At 46.2% G+C, this 22,992-nt stretch overlaps 1 protein-coding gene across 1 annotated transcript; it reads right to left on the minus strand.

Moving 5' to 3' along the window:
* BRF2 (BRF2 general transcription factor IIIB subunit) lies at positions 1–17,951 on the minus strand. The gene is made up of 4 exons (XM_088453057.1): positions 17,659–17,951; positions 13,189–13,248; positions 2,109–2,430; positions 1–752 (listed from the first exon to the last, which is right to left on the minus strand). The coding sequence occupies exons 1-4, from the start codon at positions 17,810–17,812 to the stop codon at positions 101–103; spliced, it is 1,188 nt and encodes a 395-aa protein (XP_088309183.1). The 5' UTR covers positions 17,813–17,951; the 3' UTR covers positions 1–100.
* Positions 17,952–22,992: the final 5,041 nt, after the last annotated feature.

Raw genomic sequence — 22,992 nt, forward strand, 5'->3', positions numbered from 1 at the left:
TTGTCTTACAGAGGTATATTTTATTATTTGGGTGATCCAGTACGATCACATCCAGATGCTACCTAGTATGAAATAAGACTTCCAGGTTCTACCAACTAATTTAGTCATGCAGCATCTCAGCCTGAGCCTGCTGAAAGTCCTTTATCTCACGTGGTGTCCTCAAGTACTGCTCTATCTCAGTGTCCGAGATGTCTTCCTCTCCAGTAACGTCTTTCTGATTTGTGGGGAAAGCATTAGTGTAGTTTCTTTTCTTAGGATTGGTCACACATGGAGGAAGGAAGGGTGTACTAGGACATGGTTGGTGAGGGGAGACAAGGCCATCTAACTTTGTGGCGGCCATTTCTGCAGCAGCCAAAGCCTGCCTGAGAAGATATGCCCTATGCTTTAAGATGTCACCCAAGTGTGGCACCACAGTCTTCTTATTTAGTGACAGTCTTTTCAACCAGGGTAGCTGAGTGGCCAGTTTAAGAAAGATTCCTATAAGTTCCTTCAGTCTTTTAGGGGCTGGAGAGGGCGCGTCTGTTTCAGATAATTTGCAAAACCGAGTAAAAGTGCATGAGAGGCGTGGGGCAGGTTTGAGAGACTGCCAGGACAGATAGACAGCTGCTGTAATTATTGGAATAGGCTGCCGTCCAGTGACAAGCCAAGTATCACTGGCTAAATCCACCGTCTGCAAAGTGCGCTCCAAGACTTGGTCCAAATTCTCTGCATACTCGGGAGGGGCAGATGGAGAATCCTGTAACAACCTGAAACTGCAAACAAATGTTAGTGATGGACAGAAATGGAAATAGAACCTTTTCTTTTCTGGAGGTTAGTGATTATACGGAAGATGTGCTAAGATGTGGACAAAGAGGAACATTTGTCAATGTCAGAACAGTGGGCCTGATTCAGACCCGCTCGCGAGCACTCGCTCAGCCAGCATAGAGACGACCACTGCTGCTTTCTCACATCCGTAATACCTCGCCGCCCTGTGTATACATCGGTAACATCGGCATATCACGCACAATTACTGCAGGTCTGACCAGTCACAGAAATTGCAAGTCTTGACGCACGCAGTGGGCTCTCAGGCTGCATATGCAATCGCGGTGGCTAATTTATGCACATCCATGAAACGGCATTCAAGCGGACAGGCACGCCTGCGTTTCCCCGACCATTCCCTCGTCACCACCCCAAAACGCTCACAGCCTGTCACTCACTCGGTGATGGATTCCTATGTGCATACGTAATCGAAGTGCGATCGCAGTGCATGTGCAATGGCTAACGGGCGCTCGATCTGCGTACGCAGTTGCAATTGCGATCCATGCTGAATCAGGCCCACAGTTCACACATCCAATGGCGATTGCATCACTGGAATAGTCAAGGAACATTTTACCTTCATTAGTTCCACAATGCCCTATGGGAACATGCACACACACCTGCCCTTGTTCCACATCACGGCTGCAGAACTCACACCTGCTGATGTCCTTGATAATGTGATTATGGAAGTGACCACACATGTCATTTTCTGCTTACATCTAAATGTGTGCAGCCTAGCACTGTAACACACAGGTTTGTGTTCTTTGTATAACACTAGCTTCATATTATTACGCACACTACACTAGTATGTCAAATCCTATATGATCTGAAGTTGGAGGTGTCCTGATTTTTTAAAACTGTACGTACGCTGTGACCATGCAGTTTTGCTGCTTTCAGCAGAGTTACATTCAGTCCAATGAATGGAGTCCTGCTCGGCACATCAAAGACATGAAAAGTGCATCAAAAGCGCTTTTAAAATAAGTTCAGCAGGACTCTGTTTAACTGAAGGGAGCCCTGCTGAACACATCAAACACTCCCATGCGCTTTACCTAAGCTTTCCATGTGTTTTATCTGCTGAGGAAGACATTAAGCATTGGATGGAGTCCTGAATCGCATTATAGGAGAACGTAATACAGGAAATTCTATATAGGTCACAAATCTTCATTTACTACTCTCTGTTCTATATGACAGCACAGTGTCAAAAGATAGTCAGTAACCTATCACGGGAGTAGTCTGTGCTGTCTGCATCAAGGTTCTCATCTGCACATCTAAACCCCCATGAGATCTGCGGACATCTGTACTAGCAGCATTACCTCTTGCAGTGAGTCTTTGCCAGTTCCTGTACACTGAGCGATGGCACTTCCAGCTTCAGGGCTTGTACCAGGTCCAGATACATGCTGGTGAAGAGCTCTTGTTTGGAGTACAGCATTGAGGAGATGGTGGCCATGGTGAGAGGCCATTGGTGCTGCCTGCAAGTGATGTACACACAGCAGCCCATGAGTGCCTCCTTCTTCTCCAGGCTGACAGAGTGGAACATTGGATTGTCGAAGGCCCTTTCATAATAGGACACTGCGGTATCTGCAAAGTTATCTGGGAATCTCAGAACTCTGCAAAGATTCCTGACACGGATGATACCTGGGGAAGAGAGGACAGAGCTAATGACTCTGGTGTAGGATGTGTTACTTTCTGCCAGCACATAATGATTACTAATGTAAATGACCACTAAAAGAAGAAGATGCCATTTTATACTAAAAACCTCTTAAAAAAACGGAAACCCCCCCCAAAAAAACTCCATTTACTCTGAAAAGCATTGTCACAGACTATGGGGTCAATCCAATGAGGTGCAAGTTGCTAGTTTCTTTTGGAATGCGCACAGCAAATACATTTTTCCATTCACACCCTCCTGAGCTGTGCTGAGCCCCTTGGACACCCCTCCTAATGACTAATTAGGCAATTGGAAGTTTTTAATTAGCTTAGTCTAATAATTACATGTCATTTTTTTGGGCTAAAAAAAAAAAATAATTCTCAAATTACCCCAAAATCAACTTTTTCGTTAGTTTAGGCATCCCAAATTTAATTACAATATTTTTGTAATTGAAAAATAATTGAAAATTTATAAATAAATAATTAAAAGCACAAAGTGCCCTCAAAATACCCCAAGATGACCTTTTTTTCCCTACTTTGTTTTTTTGCAGTTTTCGTTTAAATAGTTTGAGATTAAACGAAAAGTTTGCTTTTTATAATTTTTTTTTTTTAAAAGCACAAATTCAGCCATTTGAAAACCTTCAGTCCTGCTTACGAAATTATCAATATTGGGGGGTCCAGGATGGTCTCCTCACTATTTCATGCGCTTCTCATCGCATTTGGCAGTCAATTTGCAAACCTCTGCTGTGAGTACCGCAAATAGGCATTTTTAACTGGACTGGAGAATTTTCTGGTGCGCGAAGTCTACGAGTTTCATGCAACATACTCACTACTCTCAATTTGCAACTAATTGAATTGGCCCCCATGACTTATCACTATGATTATTATTATCATCGTTTATTTATACTGCACCACAAGTGTTCCCTAGCGCCTTGAAAAAGTAAACAAACAAGTGAAAAGAAACCAGCGACTTACAGTACAATACAATGCAGGATAAGGACATGGTTTATACACATTGCTGCATTAGCGATTATAACACTAAAAATAAGCAGCACGGAGTCAGCAATCAAGTGTTAGGTGCCCTTGTGGGGAGTAAGGAGTAGAAGTATAAGTAAGGAGAAGCACATGAGGAAAGAGGGCCCTGCTCGTGAGAGCTTACATTCTAAAGGGGTGGGGGAAACAAACAGGCGTAACACAGATTGGGTACAGAGGGAGGAAAGAGCATGTAGCAGCAGGTTAGGATGAGAGCTGGAAGGCCTTGATGAAGTAGTGGGTCTTGAGAGCCCGTTTGAAGATTTTTGTAGAGAGGTGGAGGATTCTAGAGGCAGGGAGTAGCACGGGCAAAATCTTGGAGGCGGGAGTGGGAGGAAGTAATCAGATGGCAGGAGAGATGGCATGTATTTGTTGAGCAAAGTGGACAGGAGGGAGTGTAAAATATAGATGAAGTCAAATGTAAATGGTAGAAGATTGGGTGAGGGCTTTGTAAGCAAGTGTAAGAACCTTGAATTGGGTTCTGAAGGAGAAGGGGAACCAATGTAGGGCTTGAAGGAGAGAGGAGGCAGACGTAGTACATTTGGAGAGGAAGAAGAGCCGAGCAACAGCATTGAGGAGAGATTGAAGTGGAGAGAGGTGGGAGTCTGGGAAGCCAGATAGGAGGAGGTTACCATAGTCCAATCTGGAGATGACCAGTGAGTGGGTGAGGGTTTTAGTAGCATCCTGGGTGAGAAAAGGTCTGATCCTGGAAATATTTTGGAGATGGAAATGGCAGGACTGCGAGAGGTGCTGAATGTGCGGTTTGAAGGAGAGGGAGGTGTCAAGGATAACTCCAAGACAGTGCACTTTGGGGCTAGAGGAGATAGTTGTGCAGTCAATTGATAATGAAATTGTGGGAAGTGAGGTTATGCAGGAGGGTGGGAAGATGATCAGCCCAGTCTTAGACATGTTGAGTTTAAGAAAGCGCTGGGACATCGAGGATGAGATAGCAGAAAGAGACAGTTGCAGATACGGGTGAGGAGAGTGGGGGAGAGGTCAGGAGAGGAAAGGTAGATCTGAGTATCATCAGCATATAGAGATGATATTGGAGGCAAAAAGAGTTGATGAGTTCACCTAAAGAGGACGTATATAGGGAGAATAGGAGAGGTCCATTAACAGAACCTTGGGGAACACCTACTGTTAGTGGAAGTGAAGGGGAAGAGGAGTCATGAGGGGTGAAGAAACAGTTAGATAGGTAGGACAGCCAGGATAGGGCAGTGTCACTTAGACCAAGGGAGCAAAGAATTTGCAGGAGGAGAGGGTGGTCCACAGTGTCAAAAGCAGCAGAGAGGTCAAAGGAAAATGAGCAGAGAGTAGTGGCCTTTGGATTTGGCAGCAAGGAGGTCATTGCTGACTTTCATGAGGGCAGTTTCAGTGGAGTGGAAAGAACGGAAGCCAGATTGAAATGAGTCAAGGAGAGAGTGGGAGGAAAGAAAGGCGGTTGTAAACAATACGCTCAAGGAGTCTGGAAGCAAAAGGGAGGAGAGAGATGGGACGGTAGTTAGAGAGTACATTAGGATCAAGGGTAGGGTTTTTTGTTTTCTGTTTAAATTCTTTATTTAGAAAGCTCACAAAAACAAGTTTGGAAAACAAACAGAATAAGCGTTACAAATTAGCTATTTTGTAAATAAATTCATTGGCAATAAACCAAAACATATAAGGGGGTTGGTAGAAGGAGAGGGGGGGGGGGGGAGAATGTGTAGGGGGGAGAAACAGGACTACCAAGAGAAGTAAGGTATCGTAAAGAATACCAGATATTGGACAGAGAGCATTAGAGCAGGGAAGAAAGTGCCGCTTGAAAAACAACAAAAGAAAAGTATTCAGCTAGTTAGAGGGGGTTGCAGAGCCATCCAATGCGCATGAATCATACATGGGTAGTAAGTGTGGAGATCAAAGGTGGAGCCGTGCCATCATATAAGAGCCATGGAGCCCACACTTGAGAGAAAGGGTAGGTTTTTTAAGAATGGGGGAGACAAGGGCATGTTTGAATGCAGAAGGGACAGTGCCAGATGAGAGGGAGAGATTGAGGATGTGGGCAAGATGGGAACAGGCAGAAGGAGAAAGGTAGCGGAGGAGGTGGAAGGAGGGGGGGACCGGATGAGGGCCATGACTTCCTCTTCAGATGCAGGGATGAAAGATGTCAGAATTGGTAAAATGGAGCAGTAATCTGGGAAAGGAGGGGGTGGAGTGCTGAGGGTCTGGTGGGATATGATGTCCTGACGTATGGAGTCAAATTTTAGAGGTAAAGTAGGTGGCAAAGTCAAGGGCAGAGAACGAGGAAGAGAGGCGAGGAGGGGGAGGGCAGAGGAGGGAGTTGAAAGTGGCAAAAAGATGCCGGGGGTTTGAGGACTGGGAGAAGATTAGGTTCTTGAAATATGATTTTTGGAGAGGGACAGGGCAGCACTATAAGATGAGAGCATAAATTTGAATAGAGGAAGTCCGCCTTAGAGCGTGATTTCCTCTACTGTCACTCAGCGATTCGTACACACTTTTGCAGGTATCTGGTGCATTTGAGGGATAAGTTACATGAGAGAAGGTGATGGTCAGAGAGAGGGTATGGGGAATTGGAGTAGTCAGAAATATCACAACAGTGAGTGAAGACCAGATCAAGTGAGTGACCACTTACATGGGAGGGTGCGGAGGTCCATTGGGAGAGACCAAATGAAGATGTGAGGGTGAGGAGTTTAGAGGCAGAGGATTATGGTGGGATATAAATTGGAATATTGAAATCACCAAGGATAATGGAGGGAAGTTCGGAGGAGAGAGAAGCCAGGAAGTGAAGTTGTCAAGGAATTTGGAGGGGGACTGTAAATGACAGCTACTCGAAGGTGTACTGGTTAGAAGAGGCGTATAGCATGAACCACAAATGTGGAGAATGTAAGGGATGATTCAGCGGGTATTAGCTGGTAGGAGTAACTGGGTGATAGAACTGGGTGATAGAAGGACCCCAGCAACACCACCATGGCAACCCCTGAGGGGTGTGAGAGAAGGTGAGGCCCCCAGAGGAGAGAGCTGCATGAAAAGTGGTGTCAGAAGGTGAAATCCAGGTTTCAGTAATGGCTAGATGTAGGGAGTTGGAGATGAAAAGGTCATGGGTGGATGGGTGAATCTGGCATTCCAGAGGGGACAGGATAGAGGGATTTGTGGGGGAGATGTGAATGAGATTATCAGGGTTGCTGTAGTGTGGTGGTGAGATTAATTTGGGGGACCGATATGAATAGAGTATAGCGAGAGTGCAGGCACCTGAGCTAGGGAGGGAACCTGTAGGAGGTGTGCAGGGAGGGAGTTTAAGGAGATGTGGATGGTGGTGGGGTGAAGTGACAGGGATAGGAGTGTAGGAGGAGAGATTAGCGGTGGGGTAGTAGGATCAAGGTGGGGTAGAACAGGATGAAAGCGGAGAAACGGGAGAGGAGGGGAAGGAAAGCAGACAGTGGAGGAGAGAGAAGGGAAGGAGAAAAAGGGGGAAAGTATAAAGGTGGAAGCAGGGGGAAGAACAGAGGATTACGTAGAGACTGAGAGAAGTGGAGAATTGAAGAAAACATTGTCATGGTGTGGATGAGAACTAGGAGAAAGAAAACTGGAAGTAGGAATATGAATGCGAGATAAAGTACAAGAGATTTGCAGAAATGCAAGTGAAAGAACAGTGTTGCTAAATGTGCATGCACAACAACAAAAGTTTATTATTGAGCGGAATAAAAGTGGCGATTTAATGGGTGCAGAAATTGAATATTAAAGTAGACTGTTTTAGCAGATACAGGGTGTGAGGCTAGGCAAGAGATCTATGGTAAAAAGACATATTTCCAAGTGGAAAAAAGGCAAACTGACATAGGCACAGATACAAACAGTAGATAAAGGGAGCAAAACTTTTTTAAAGTATATAAGTGAAAGGAGAAAGTCAAATGGAGGAATAATAAGACTTAAGACAGAGGGCCTGATTCAGACCCGCTCGCGAGCGCTGAGCGCTCGCAAGTGGGTCGATGTTGCACAAGTGCGCATGTGCACTACGGAGGCGGCTCCGTCGTGCGCATGCACGAGAACCGAATAATGACGGCAAAGCCGTCGTTAAGGGTCTCGCACCAAAGGGGGCGTGCTGTCGTTGGTGATTGACAGCACGCCCCCTTCGGTGGGCGTGCCGGGGGCGTGGCTGCCCCGACGAAGGCGTTCCCGTCTGGGGCCGGCCCCACTGACATCACTAGTGATGTCAGTGGGAGTGCTTTTGGCTCTGATAGAGCCAAAAGCACTCCAGGGCTTGCGGCAGCGAGACCCTACCGCAAGGGTCTCGTCGCAAGCCCGATGGTCGCGATGGTCTTGACCATCACGACCATCATTTTGGCCGCTCGCTATAGCTGTGGGTGGTCACCCACAGCTATGCGAGCGGCCAGGAGGCCGCTCCAAAAAGTAGGAGGGACGGCCCTGATTCAGAGCGAGCGCTCTGTCAGAGCGTCCGGCTCTGAATCAGGGCCAGAGAGTGAGTACATGATCGAGGGAGACAAAGAAACAGCAGATCATCTAAATAATTATTTTTGTTCAGTATTCACTACAGAAAAAGAGGGGAAGGGGCCACAGTTAGGTTGCAGAGGCATTCATAAAAATGAGGTACATGAAATTTAATTTACAGAGGAGAGGGTCCTAACAGAACTCTCTAAACTGAAAGTTTCTCAATGGGGCCAGATGGGATACATCCAAGGATTCTTAAACAGCTTAAAGGGGTCCTGGTAACACCATTAACAAAATTATTCAACCAGTCAGTATTATCAGGAGGGATTTCAGTGGACTGGAAAAATAGGATTTTTGGGTACTTACCGTTGAATCCTTTTCTCTGAGTCAGGCTGGGGGACACTGGACCATGGGTTGTAGATGGGAAGGTGTGGATTTGGCACTAACACTGAAATCTATAACTTCTCCCCTCTGCAACCCCTGACTTCAGTACAACTTCAAAAGTGGATGGTAAGCAGAAGCAATACTCATTGACACTGTCAGTCCGAAAAATAAAACAAATTGACGGTCAATACGACCCAAAATCATAACTCATACTCAATACCGCTGAGCGTGAGGGAGGGAACGCAGTGTTCCCCAGCCTGACTCAGAGAAAAGGATTCAATGGTAAGTACCCAAAAATCCTATTTTCTCTTTCATCTGGGCTGGGGGACACTGAACCATGGGATGTTCAAAAGTCGCCCCTATGGGAGGGAACGCTCAGATTGCCCGACCGGATAACTGTACGCCCTAAAAAGGGGCATCCCCGAAGGCAAAAACATGAAACCTGTAGAACTGCACAAATGTGTGGACAGAGGACCAGGTAGCTGCGCGACAAACCAGTTCAGCCGAGGCCCCGTGACACGCCGTCCAGGAGGTCGCCAGGGCCCTAGTGGAATGAGCCAACACCCTAGCTGGTGCCGGGCGTCCCGCCTCTGAGTAAGCCCTTGAAATCACTGAGCGGAGCCATTTTGCAATGGTCTGCTTTGTGGCTGGCCAGCCCCGTTTGTGGGCGTCGTAGAGCACCAAGAGAGAGTCCATCTTACGTAAGATCGAAGTTCTGTCTAAATAAATGCGTAGGCCCCGGACAACATCCAACAGTGATAGATTGTCCTGGTCCCCTGAAGACGAGAAAACAGGAAAAACAAACCAATCAATCTACTGGTTTAAGTGGAAAGATTAAACCACTTTCGATTGAAAAGAAGGAACCGTCCTGAGCACAGCCCTATCGTCATGGAAAACAAGAAAAGGTGGTTTGCAGGACAAGGCCCCCAACTCAGAGACCCGCCAAGCCGAGGCAATGGCCATAAGAAAAACCACTTTCCACGTTACGAACCAAAGGTACATGGATTCCAAAGGTTCAAACGGAGCCTGCTTAAGAGCCGACTGAACCAGGGGGAAATCCCATGGCGCTACTGGTGGTTGAACCGGAGGCTGTATTCGCAAGACCCCCTGTAAAAAAAAAAAAGTCTGCACATCTGGGAGGAGAGCCAGACGCTGCTAAAAGTAAATGGAGACACACAAAATCTGTACCTTCAAAAGATTGAAGCCGTAAGCCGGCCTCCAGACCGCCCTGCAGAAATGCTAAAAACCTTGGCAGGCAGAACTGGGCAGTATATACTCCCCGATGCTCCCATCAAACAATATAGGTTTTCCAAACCCTGTGGTAGTTCTGCGCGGAAACCTGCTTCCGCGCCCGGAGCATGGTCCTAATGACTGAAGGGGGAAAAAAGCTCTGGCCTTCAAGAGCCCAGTCTCAACAACCAGGCCATTAAGGCCAACTGAGGTAGGCCCTCATGACAGAATGGCCCCTGTAGCAGAAGATCTGGATGCAGAGGCAGACTCCAACCTGGCCCTGCGGCTAGCCTGAGAACCATGGCGAACCACGAATGGCGGGGCCAGTTTGGAGCCACTAGGATGACAAACCTGCTGCTCCCCGACTCAACGGGGTACTCTTGGTAACATGGGAATTGGAGGAAAAATGTAGGCCAGACGGAAGTTCCAGGGAACTGTCACGGCATCCACTGCAAATGCCAAAGGATCTCTGGGCCTGATTCAGACCCGCTCGCGAGCGGGTCGATGTTGCCCAAATGCGCATGTGCACGACGGAGGCGGCTCCGTCGTGCGCATGCACGAGACCCGAATAACGACGGCCAAGCCGTCGTTAAGGGTCTCGCACCAAAGGGGGCGTGCTGTCGATGGTGATTGACAGCACACCCCCTTTGGTGGGCGTGCCGGGGGCATGGCTGCCCAGACGGAGGCGTTCCCATGGGAACGCCTACAGTCTGGGGCCGGCCCCACTGACATCACAACTGATAGAGCCAAAAGCACTCCAGGGCTTGCGGCAGCGAGACCACAGCAATGCGAGCGGCCAGGAGGCCGCTCCCAAAAGGAGCAGGCACGGCCCTGATTCAGAGCGAGCGCTCTGTCAGAGCGTCTGGCTCTGAATCAGGGCCTCTGGACCTTGCACAAAATCGAGGGACCTTGCAATTGTGGCGAGACGCCATCAGGTCCACCTCCGGCAGCCCCCATCTCTGGACCAGCTGCTGGAAAACCTCCGGGTGGAGAGACCACTTTCCAGGCAGGAACTTAGTCCTGCTGAGGTAGTCTGCCTCCACCCCGGTATGAAAACTGCTGAAATTGCCGGGAGGAACGTCTCTGCAAAAGAAAGAATAAGACTTGCCTCTGCCATGGCAAGTGCGCTTTTGATTCCACCATGTTGGTTTACATATGGCACTGCCATGGCATTGTCTGATTGGATCCTCACTGGTCGGCCCGCCAGGATAGCCTGAGTCCCGCACAGTGCCCGATGAATGGCCCGGAGCTCCAGCATATTTATTGGGAAACCTATCTCTGATGAAAACCAGGTCCCCTGGAGACAGAGGTTCTTAGTCACCGCTCCCCAACCTCTGAGACTTGCGTCTGTGGTGACAATAATCCTAAAGGCTAAATATAGTATCAAGGACACTATAATGGAAAATACAGAGGAGGAAATGGAATTAGGAGTCACCATTTCAGTTGACTTGAAGGCAGGCAAGCAATGCACCAAAGCATTGAGGAAAAAAAGTCAGATGCTTGGTTGCATAGGAAGAGGAATCAGTAGCAGGAAAAAATAAGTGATAATGCCACTGAATAGGTCCTTGGTACGGCCTAATCTAGAATACTGTGTTCAGTTCTGGAGGCCATATCTCCAGAAGGATATAGACACATTAAAGATGGTACAAAGAAGGGCAACTAAAATGGTGCATGGCCTACAGCACAGAACTTACCTGGAAAGACTAAAAGATCTTAATATGTATAGTTTGGAGCAAAGAAAGGAAAGGGGGGACATGATAGAAACTTTCAAATACATGAAGGGTTTTAACAAGGTACAGGAGGGAAACAGTCTTCAAAGGAAGAGATGTACAAGAACACAAGGACATGCACTGAAACTGGAGGGAGGTAGGCTCTGAGGAAATTTGAGGAAAAATTACTTCACAGAAAGGGTAGTGGATAAGTGGAATAGCCTCCCATCAGAGGTGGTTGAAGCTAAGACGATGGAACAATGTTAACACTCTTGAGATAGGCATAAGAATATCCTTAAGAGAGACGTAAGGAGCAAATAAGGTTGAAGTTGCCAAAAGGATACATGAAAAGGGGCAGACTAGATGGGCCAAGTGGTTCTTATCTGCCGTCATATTCTATGTTTCTAATATGGAATGAGATGGTTGTGAAAATCATAAATCCAGCAGAATAGCAATTGAAGTGTAAGTTCTTGCCATGACCAAACAGGAATTCCAGTTGTGACTATCCTGGATATGCAGATAGCAGGTGTTTGTAGTGAAGAGTTTTTGAACTCACAGTTGTTGAAATTTGCCCTTATATTGATTTAATTGTTGAAGGTATGAATTCAGAGTGTTCTTCTTCTGTTATGGTGGTCTGCCCTGGTTACCCCCGGATGCCAGGTGCAACCATAGTCAGCGAGCTTGAATAAAGGTTCCTTCCCTTACACCGGTGTTATGCCGCTGTGCCACACTGATTCAGTCCTATTGCTTTCATCTGTTTACAGTATGAATAAATTAGGTCTCACATTGCTGGCATTGTTAATCGAAATGACACAACTACAAATATGACACTGTAGAGCCAAGCTTTGCTCAATCTGCCCGATTCACTGAACATATTAATTTCTGGCAACCAGAGAAAGCAAAACCAGAGCAAGGCACTATATCGGAGACCAAACTCATTTCAGAGTCTTCCCTGTATACGGTACAGCACTCGAATTTCCCCCTCACCCACCCCCTCTGCTATATCTGCCCCCTCACTATCACACCTATCTCTACGGTTCACCTAGCATTTCATTTAAGAGCCTTTTCTATAACTTGTGTAAACATTTCCTCTTTTCTTGGAGAACATCTAGGATAATGAAAAAAAAAATAAAAAATGTTTTTTTTCCTTTCTCCAACTACAAACTTATATCATACAACCAATTTTTTTACAGCATGTAACATCGGATTGCCAGATGCACTGCAGCCGTGGCCTGGCCAACTATTGGAAGCCATGTACAAGAACAATCTGTATATAACATCTCAGCAACCCCCAATATGTCAATGATCGATATCCCCAAAGTAAAAGGATTGTGGATTTGGTAAGAACTTATTTTAAAGGCTGCTTCACTCACTCTACTAACTCATCTTCTATCTAAACCATGAGATGTGTGGCATCCTGAGTCAGCTGCTGGTAATTACAACACAATAAAGCACAGAATAATTAGATTTTCTTTAGCCACAAGGAGAATAGGGTACAGTTAGGGCTGTCTGTATGTGGAACAGATAGAGCTCTCCAAGACATCATTGTGACCTTTTGTCACTGGGGACTGATTCAGAAATGCCCTCATGTTTTTTTCAAATGTGACCTTGAAATACATTCAGGAAAAGCGTTAGTTATATATGTGGTGACTGTATGATAAGAAGCCAAAACCAATTTTGACTGGTTACTTGGACGAGATGATCTCATGTTGATGTATTCCGATTGTATTACTATCTCCATGCTGAACACCCTGAATTCTGCAGAATGGTGTGACATCTCTGACTGACAAGATGGGGGCTTTACACAGCAATACAGGGACTAGCGCCATTTCTGTACACGGATGGCTTACATGACAGCATTTTTACCCTAAATGATTCAGAAAGAATATAGTCACACTTTGCACCTATCAAAGTGGTCACTTTCAGGATATGTTGTTATAGAAATGTACACTCTTACCTTGGAGTTTAGTCCGGCTAATCGTCTCATTCTGCCCAGTGCTGTCTGAAAATCTCACCGCTGCGTATAAATCACAATACAGAATTACAAATCAATCTTGTGTTTCGCAATGGAGTGGGTTACCCCATTCTCTCTACAGATTGGCTATAAAAAATACATATACACACACAAAACACACAATACTGTGCAAAAGTTTTAGGCAGGTGTGGAAAAAATGCTGCAAAGTAAGAATGCTTTCAAAAATAGAAGTAACAGTTTATTTTTATCAATTAACAAAATGCAAGTGAATGTACAGAAGAAAAATCTAAATCAAATTAATATTTGATGTAACCACCCTGTGCATACAAAACAGCATCAATTCTTCTAGGTACACTTGCACAGTTTTTGAAGGAACTCGGCAGGGAGGTTGTTCCAAACATCTTGGAGAACTAACCACAGATCTACTGTGGATGGAGGCTTGCTCAAAACCTTCTGTCTCTTCATGTAATCCCAGACAGTCTCGATGATGTGGCGATCAGGGCTCTGTGGGAGTCAGATCACCACTTCCAGGACTCAGTTATTAAAGACATTGACTCTATGTTTGGGGTCGTTGTCCTGCTGCAGAATAAATTTGGAGTCAATCAGATGCCTCCCTGATGGTATTGCATGATGGATAGTACAAGTCCAGAACACCTGCTGCTATTTTTCTGTATCCAGTTCCTATGTTTTCATGCATAGTTGATGTGCTTGGCCGTGTTTCCATGTCAGAGGTATGGCTTTTTGGCTGCCATTCTTCCATGAAGACCATTTCTGGACAGACTTCTCCAAACAGTAGATGGGTGTACCTGGGTCCCACTGGTTTCTGCCAGTTCTGAGCTGATGGCACTGCTGGACATCTTCCGATTTTGAAGGGAAGTAATAAGCATGATATAACTAACTTTCATCTGATGCACTAAGTTTCCTTGGCCGAACAATGCGTCTACAGTTCTCAACGTTGCCGGTTTCTTTGTGCTTCTTCAAAAGAGCTTGAACAGAACATCTTGAAACCCAAGTCTGCTTTGAAATCTTTGCCTGGGAGAGACCTTGCTGATGCAGTATAACTACCTTGTCCCTTGCTGTGCTCAGTCTTGCCATAGTGCAGTGGTTCCCAAACTGTGTGCCGTGGCACCCTGGGGTGCCTCAGGACACTTGCAGGGGTGCCCCAGGTTGGTAGTCCAGCACCAAATCAAATTATTTATGGTCAATGTAATGTAAATATGTGGACAAACAGAATCTTAAAACTATCCATAACCACATTACTGAACCTAAGGATGACAGGTAAGCACAATTTATTTAATTTTACTACATTTTTTCGGAATTACTCAATAACAAACATTTGACTTAGGGGTGCCGTGAAACCAATGCTGTTACTCTAGGGCGCCATGATTCAAAAACGTTTGGGAACCTCTGCCATAGTGTATGACCAGTGACATGAACTTTGTAGCAGAGTTTGGCTGTTCCTCACCCAGTTTTAAACCTCCTACACAGCTGTTTCTGTTTCAGTTAATGACTGTGTTTCAACCCACATATGAAAATGATGATCATTATCACCCGATTGGTTAATCATATACCCGACTATAAATCCTACAAAACCTAGAAGAATTGATGCTGTTTTGGAAGCAAAGGGTGGTCACACCAAATACTGCTTTGATTTAGATTTCTTTTCTGTTCATTCATTTTGCATTTTGTTAATTCATAAAAATAAACGATTAACACTTCTATTTTTTTAAAGCATTCTTATACCACTCATGGTTCTCCCCAGAAATTTTTTCCAGCCGGGTGGCATAAAGAAGTAGCCGGGTGGGGGACTTCGCAATAATAAATGTTTTAAACCCTTACCTTATAATGATTTCAACTTGAAATAACATTTTATATATCTCTATACCCCTTATCTTATTAGAGGCCGAGTCGTCTAATCATGAAGAAGCTGCAAAGTCTGTAGGATCTTATCCTTATTATACAGCTCCCAGATACTGTCCCCACTTGCAGGCTCACAAAGTGCCGGGTGGTAGGCTGTTTCTTGCCAGGTGGTGCACCCACAAAAAACAGCCTGGGGAGAACACTGCCCCTTTTACACTAGAGCTAAAACCCGGGTTATTGCAGGGTTAATCCGGGTAGCTCCTTGGTGTAAAAGGGGAAAGGGTTGGATTGCCGGGTCGAGTGACCCGGCAATCCAACCCAGGTAACTTGCAGGGTTTAACACAGGAATAACCCGTGAAACCCTGCAGTGTAAACGGCACGATCCCGGTCACGGTGTCCTGGATCGTGCTGCATGCCTGCCGATTGGCCGGCTTCAGTGGCGCTTGGAGATGACGACATCTCCAAGCATCCACTTCAACGCCGGAAAAGCCAGGTCACTGCAGAACTGGCTCCGGTGTGAGCGGCGCCCACTCAGGAATATACTAGGTCGGCGCCAGGGAAATTTCGGGACTGATCCGGATTGGAAACATGTTCCAACCTCCGAGTCAGACCCGGATTTTTCGGTATAAAAGCAGTACTACTTTGCAGCATTTTTTCCACACCTGCCTAAAATGTTTGCACAGATAGAGATATAGATATATATATATAGATATGGATATGGATACACATATACATACATACACAACACAGAAAAATATTTTGTTTAAAGCTGTGAAAGGCTACACAAACACCATAAAGGAACATGTAATGTGAATTTCAGGTAGCTGTGAGATGTTTGCTATGTGGCTGCTAGATAAAAGCGGTAATAATTTAAAAGTCAAAATGAACCTCGTTTTGCAGCTTTAAGTAGTAGTAGCTAAATCGACTAAAAGTGCGTACACACTGGGCGATTAGGAAAGACATCGTAATCGTACCGTCGTTCCTGATCACCTGTAGTGCCTACATTGAACGATCAGTCATTCAGTGTAGGCACAGTCCATCATTCTTGAACATGCCAATCTGTCGCTATCGGCAGATTGGCCAGCATGTTCCGGCGATGGACAATGTCAGAAACGACCAGCGGGAGCGCGCATCGCTGGTCGTTTCTGACATAAAAGTGCACGATTACTGAGCGATTGCACAATTACGATGCCGTAATCGTGCAATCGCTCAGTAATATCGCCCACTGTGTACGCACCTTAAAGGCCCCCAAACATCTGAAATCGATTGGGGCAATTCTGTGTTTTGGAGATAATTGTGTAAAAAAATAAATTGGGGTTCACAGATTCCGACCAAAAAGTGATTGGAATTGGAGGATCAGGTTGTCCAAGATAATGGATTTCACAGACCAATCAGGGCTGTAGATTGCTGGTGTATTGTAACAATCAGCCTATTTGATGACTATTACTGGCAAAATGATTAGCCTTTCAAGATTTGCAGATCATTTCAGGAAAGACAGATCTGACAATCACTGAAAAATATCTGTAATGTAGGGGCACAGATTAGTGGATTGGGGAATCATTAAATTGGGGGGGGGGGGGGGGGGGAAATCACATAATCTGTGAATTGTTTTTTTGTGATTGCTGATGTATAGGCCCCTTTGGTCATGCAGTTCCTTGCAGCTCATAGGCTATTACACTTACAACCATATGTTCAAGCACCAATACAAGAATGTACCTGATCTACTTGTTGGGAACCAGAACCTTTCCATTTTTAATTTAGCCTTCAACTTTGTTTGAGGCCATTGTATTGGGCATGTGAATGAAAATAGACAAATAACGGGGTGAAAGCTTTCAATTATAAAACAAAGTTAGCATTTGGGAAAAAAAAACTTGTTAGGGGTAGTATTTACATTTAACTTTGCAAATGGCATTTTGGCAACATTAAGGCTTTTCTTCCGGTTGAGGATTATATCTGACTTTACATTTCATAACCTGACCCATGATATGAGCAGATTACTCAAAAATCTTCGATCATGGAAAAGTTCTTTGTGTAACATCCTTTTTGCAATTTAAGTTCCATAAAAAAAAAAAAAAAAAGTTTAAAAAACAAAATACAACCAAATGTTGGTTACAGCTGCTGCAATCAATAGCAGGGCATCATGCGCCAAAGCGTATGATATGAAACACTGATCAGCCAACTTCAGATGTGATGCAATCATAAGTGCAAACTGTTTTACTTTACTTGGTAAGATGATTTCCACCCTCAGTTTCCCAATTTATCGGCTTGTACATACTTTAACAATGTAAAGGCTGACATATCTAGGGGGAGATGTATCAAACCTTTCAGATCGGTAAAGTGGAGATGCCCACAGCAACTAATCAGCTTATTTCATTTTAATATAGACTGTGCCAGATATTTTGATAGCTTGAAGCTGATTGGGAGAGTTGCCAATAGTAACCACTTTATCTCTCTCGAAAGTTTGATACATCTCCCCTTAAATAAAATATATATATATAAAAAAAAAGTATGATGCAGGAGGACTACAGGGAGGGCACCTACTTTAGGAGCCTCTCTAGAAAGCACCCAGATGCCTATGGTGAGTGTGCCCACCTTGAAGGAAGCCTTCCTCCGCCTGAGTGGTAGTGAGCACTCCCTCTGTCAGGATGTACCCACAGTCTGCGCACACTAGCTGCTCCTGGGAGTAGTGAGCGTCCTCCACAATCTCACTGGAGCCACAATCAGGACACCGCTTAGGGCCCGACATCCTACGGCCCACACAATGTAAGATTTAATCACTGGAAACCAACGCCACCGCCACCCAAATCACCAAGGTAAGGGCAGCGGAATCTTACAGGAGGAACACTTCCGCCAGGCAGGAAGTTAGTCATTAAATTGTCTCCACACAAGGCGCCATTTTATTGTATCCAATCGCGTTGGCTTCCTCTAAATAAATAGGTCTTCGGGAAAATGGCCCCCGAACGTTGAAATTCTATTGGTGGTAGTAAAAAAAAAATGTACATGCCTTGAAACTTTATTTTTCTTCTTGCGGCAAAGAGTACTGAGCCAGACGCTAGGTGGCGCTGCTGACGAAGGTTTGCTCATGTAGATGTGTGCTCCTGAATGCATTCTATATCCTAATTTTGAAAAAAGCTTCCAGCTTCAGACAACCTGAATATAATGGTCTGATTGGGTTTCCTGAGGATTTGGGAAGCACTGGTTTAAACTATCAATAAGTTGTGCAGAAGTCAAAGCTAGTTTGCGTATATGCACAGGAGCACTGACGCCTGATCAGTGTGTTTCCCTGTGGTGTACTCCATCACCACACAGAAAGCATGCAATGAACAGTGGGCCTGATTCAGGGGCGCTTGCAAAAAGCGAGCGCTCGCTCTGAGTCAGGGCGGGCGCAGGTTTTTTTTAGTTGCGGTCTCTTGTCCGCTCGCATAGCTGTGGGGTACTACCCACAGCTATTGCGAGCAGCCATGATGATGATCGCGATGGCCAAGACCATCGCGACCATCAGGCTTGCGACGAGACCCTTATGGTAGGGTCTCGTGGCCGCAAGCCCTAGAGAGCTTCTGGCTCAAATAGAACCGGAAGCTCTCTCACTGACATCACTGGTGATGTCAGTGGGGCCGCCCACAAACGGCAGGCGTTCGCATGGGAACGCCTCCGTTTGTGAAGCCACCCCCCCACCACGCCTACAAAATGGGGCGAGCTGTCAATCAACATCGACAGCCGCCCCTTTTGTAGTGAGTCCCGGAGCGAGCGCTTTTTGCCGCGTGTGCGCACTGGGCCACCATCGACCCGCTTGCGAGCGCAATGCGCTTGCGAGCAGGTCTGAATCAGGCCCTGTGTTGCCAACTCTGAAATGGAAAACAAGTAACTTAGAAGTAAAAAAACAAGCCTAAACCAATCCTAAAAAGCCCAATTTATGAGGGTGTCTTTGTCCTCACTCTCTACCTGCCTAACTTCCTTTATTCCCTCTCTTCTCTAACCTAAATATGTTAGTGTATGCACAGCATTATCTGCCTATATTGCTTTTCTCCCTCTACACCAGCCTCCATATTTTTACCTCCTCCCTCTTTTCATACCTCATTTCCTTGCCAGTCTTCAGCTGGGTACACACTTGCCGATGCGTGTGTCCAGCGATGCGACACCCGACCTCGCAATATATTTCGGGCGGTCAATACATACTGCATGATGTGGTGACCAAACGTCCGATATGTCGGGCACCGTCTCCATCCACTATGCCGGCATCTACATGCAGGCCCACGGAACGTCCCTGATGGACGACCGGCGGGAGTGCGCAGGCTCATGCATAGTGGTTACACACTGGCCAATGTGGACGATATGTCGGCCCAATCAGCAGGATCAGGCGACAAATTGTCTAGTGTGTACCTACCTTTCCTTTACCTTACTCTTCTCCGCATTTTTCTCACCCCTCTTCTTTACCTCCTTCATTCCTGTCACCTGTCTAATTCCATTATCCCCTCTTTTTAACAGCCTCAGTAATTTTAACTTACCCCCATGTACCTGCCTCATTTCTGTCATCTAGTTTACCCCTCCTTCATGCCTGCCCCCTCCAACTTCACCCTGTCCCTTACCTCCAGGGGTGCCTCACAACAAAAACAAGCTCAAAAACTAGCAACCTTAAAAAAAATAAGCCCAAAAACAAGCAACTTGCAAAAATAACAAGCCCAATTCCGCTTGTTATAAGCGGACTTGGCAACTATGGCAATGAATGGTGGCATCCTGGTGAATCCTTGAACCCCATGGCAAAAGCATCTCCATTGAATCAGAAACATCCATGGTTGCGAAACATCGTTTTTTCCGATGGTCATTCCTGATGCAAATGGAAACAGGGCCTGATTCTGACCCGCTCGCAAGCGCTGAGCGCTCGCAAGCGGGTCGATGGTGCCCTAGTGCGCATGTGCACGATGGAGGGAGCTCCGTCATGCGCATGCGCGAGACCCGAATAGTGACGGCCAAGCCGTCGCTATGGGTTTTGCACCAAAGGGGGCGTGCTGTCGATGTTGATTGACAGCACGCCCCCTTTGGTGGGCGTGCCGGGGGCGTTGCTGCCCAGACGGAGGCGTTCCCATGGGAACGCCTACCGTCTGGGGCCGGCCCCACTGACATCACTAGTATTGTCAGTGGGAGTGCTTTTGGCTCTGATAGAGCCAAAAGCACTCCTGGGCTTACGGCAGCGAGACCCTACCGCAGGGTCTCGTCGCAAAGCCCGATGGTCGCGATGGTCTTGACCATCGCGACCATCATTATGGCCGCTCGCTATAGCTCCAAAAAGGAGCAGGGACGGCCCTGATTCAGAGCGAGCGCTCTGTCAGAGCGTCCGGCTCTGAATCAGGGCCACAGTGCATAAAAGGTGCAGTATGTAGCCAGAGCATAAAGGTTGCCCTGATTAGAAGAATTTAGAATGGAAGCTGGAGGGTGATGCTTAGACAGTAGGGTAGGGGGGATACAATAGTTTAGCCCTGCCGCAACTCCCATCTAAAGTGACCAGAAGCAATTCATTTGTTTGTTCCGATGGGTGCAAGTGCCCCAGGCACCTGTTATTGCTGTTTACACCCTCTTGAGGTGGCGAATAGACATCTGCCCAAAGTCGGGCTTTTGGGCACCCAAACTCATCGCACCCAGTAGTTTGAATGGATTTATTCTCTTTCCGCTAATTTTTTTTTATGTATGACACCCCCTGCTGCATTTGCAATCCTAGCACTGCGAGGGCGCAGGCTGGGGATAACCATCGCGACTGAGGGATGGCGCTGGCCAGCTGAGTAAACCTCAGCTTATGCAGGCTGGCCGGCTTGCGAGACCAGGAAACTGCATCTGTGGACGCAGCCCCTGGCCTTGCCAATCCTGGAAAATGGGGCCAACATGTCCCCATTTTTGGGAATGCTGGCTGTCCATGCCCACGCACCACCCCTTAAATGCCTCTGTCAGTCAGGCAGAGGCATAGCAGGGGCTGCGTGCGATCACGCACATTCGCAGAATGGGTCCTGCGCACACGCAGATTCCTGATAATTGGGAATCTTGCATGCAATGCTTAATTAACCCTTTAGAGCGGAGATGGGACTATAGCTGGTACATGCTTACCAAGTCTTCTGGACTCCTGAATCAGTGGACCAACTTCCAGCATGTCACTCACTTTCCAAGTAACGTGGGCAGTCCTGGTGTTAGATGACACCATCCTATCATTGCGGCCCTGCTCATCACTGTACAATGCTGCAACATACTGAGTGTGTTGTAAAAGTCGCAGGAAGGCTTGTACAAACCAATACATTCAATTGGACTGAAATTGAAAAGGAAAAAACACTCTAATATTATTAATTTACTTTTTTTCTACTCTTATGCTGTTGATTACTCCTTGTAGTCTTCAATAAAAATTCTTCTCTTGTATATACTATACATTTTAGTGAACTAAATATTTAAAAAGCTATAAAATTATGGTATAATCATCAATCATGTCCAGCGGTCAGACTGTGTTGCTTGGGTATAGAGCAGAGGTTCCCAAATTCTGCCATTACACTCCAGGTTTTAAGGATATCCATGCTTGAGTCGAGATGGTTAAATCAAATTTACTGAGGTACTAATTAAGTCACCTGTGCTCAAGCATGGATATCCTTAAAATGTGGAATGTAATTGCAGAGTTCGTGAACCTCTTGTATAGAGTCTTATGCATACCTCGCAACCATCCCGATTTTAGCAGGACTGTCCCGCTGTTCCACCCACGGGTCACAGTGTCCCGCAGGAGGTTGCGGGATACGCTGTCACCGCCTCTGCTCTGCTATACAGAGCAGTAGTGTCAGTGAAGGTGAATGGATGCCGCACGCGATTATCTCCCCTTCCTGCCCACTTTTCTAGGAAGTGGATGCTGTAGATCCGGCCACTGTTTTGGGGCTTGCAAGGGACTACCCGAAAAATCAGGAGACTCTCACACCTTCCGGGAGAGTAGGCTAGTATGGTTCTAGATCTGTATAAATTGTAATGGGATTGTATTATGATCTTGTGCACAAGTAATGTCATGTTAGGAAGATGTTTTCTACTGTATCTGAATAGAGGTATCTGCAAAGAAAAATATCCATAGACATTGTTCTCAAACCTTGGAAAGTATGAGGGGCATGCGTACTGCTGCTCCTGACCTTTGGGCCTGATTCAGATGTGGATGCAGTGCCGATGTTTACGCTGTTGGGCGATGTTTTTTTATAGTGCATGTAAGTCGTACTGCGCAAATGTTGTGATGGTCTTGTGAAAGTGTGAATTTATTCTCAAAGTGATTGATAAATTGATAGGCAGGGACCGTGTGTGGGGTGTAGCTCTGACTCATACACGGGCGTCTCACTACCGTTTTCGGGAAGTGACTAAGCCTGAGATTGCAATCCCCTACGCAGTTGCATAGGCTACGGTGTCTCAGTTCCGACGGCCATTCTGAGTAACCATAGGGTTGATGATCACGCAATGTTGACGAATGGTTGCGTCTTTGTATGCAAGGGGCGGATCTGAGGTGCCACAGGTGGGCATCTGAAAGCAAGTCTGGCGGCTGCGACATTTGCATATTTTCCAGCAGCAGCGGTGACATTTGTATCCATCTCTGAATCTTGAAAGCCATACCTATAACACTGACCTTCTTATATCTACTGTACCTGCTCGCTGCAAGGTGCACTACATACTATCTAGATAAGCCATAAACGCTGCAGATAGGTAAATCTGGATACTTTATGCCATGCTCAGGTCTATGTAGACATGCCCTTGAGCTACCCACTTTAGCCCCCAATTCTCTAGGCTATACCCAGTCTGCTGCAGAGCCTATAAGGCTTATGCTGGGCATACACTGGTAGACAAAACCAGGGCCGTAGCTAGGGTAGTGCGGCCGGTGCCATCGCACAGGGCACCACAGGTCAGGGGGCGCTGTTTGGGCCTGTCAAATTT

The sequence above is a fragment of the Taudactylus pleione genome, unplaced genomic scaffold (genome assembly GCF_031769625.1).
Source record: "Taudactylus pleione unplaced genomic scaffold, aTauple2 ptg000567l, whole genome shotgun sequence".
Lineage (NCBI taxonomy): Eukaryota > Metazoa > Chordata > Amphibia > Anura > Myobatrachidae > Taudactylus > Taudactylus pleione.

What these genes read in the sequence shown, in the direction of transcription:
- BRF2 (XM_088453057.1), bottom strand. Translation starts at nt 17,812, where the DNA reads ATGTCGGGCCCTAAGCGGTGTCCTGATTGTGGCTCCAGTGAGATTGTG. An exon ending in GGAGGAAGGCTTCCTTCAAG is followed by an intron (nt 13,249 to 17,658) that starts GTGGGCACACTC and finishes ATTTATACGCAG; the next exon opens with CGGTGAGATTTTCAGACAGC. An exon ending in TAGCCGGACTAAACTCCAAG is followed by an intron (nt 2,431 to 13,188) that starts GTAAGAGTGTAC and finishes TCTCTTCCCCAG; the next exon opens with GTATCATCCGTGTCAGGAAT.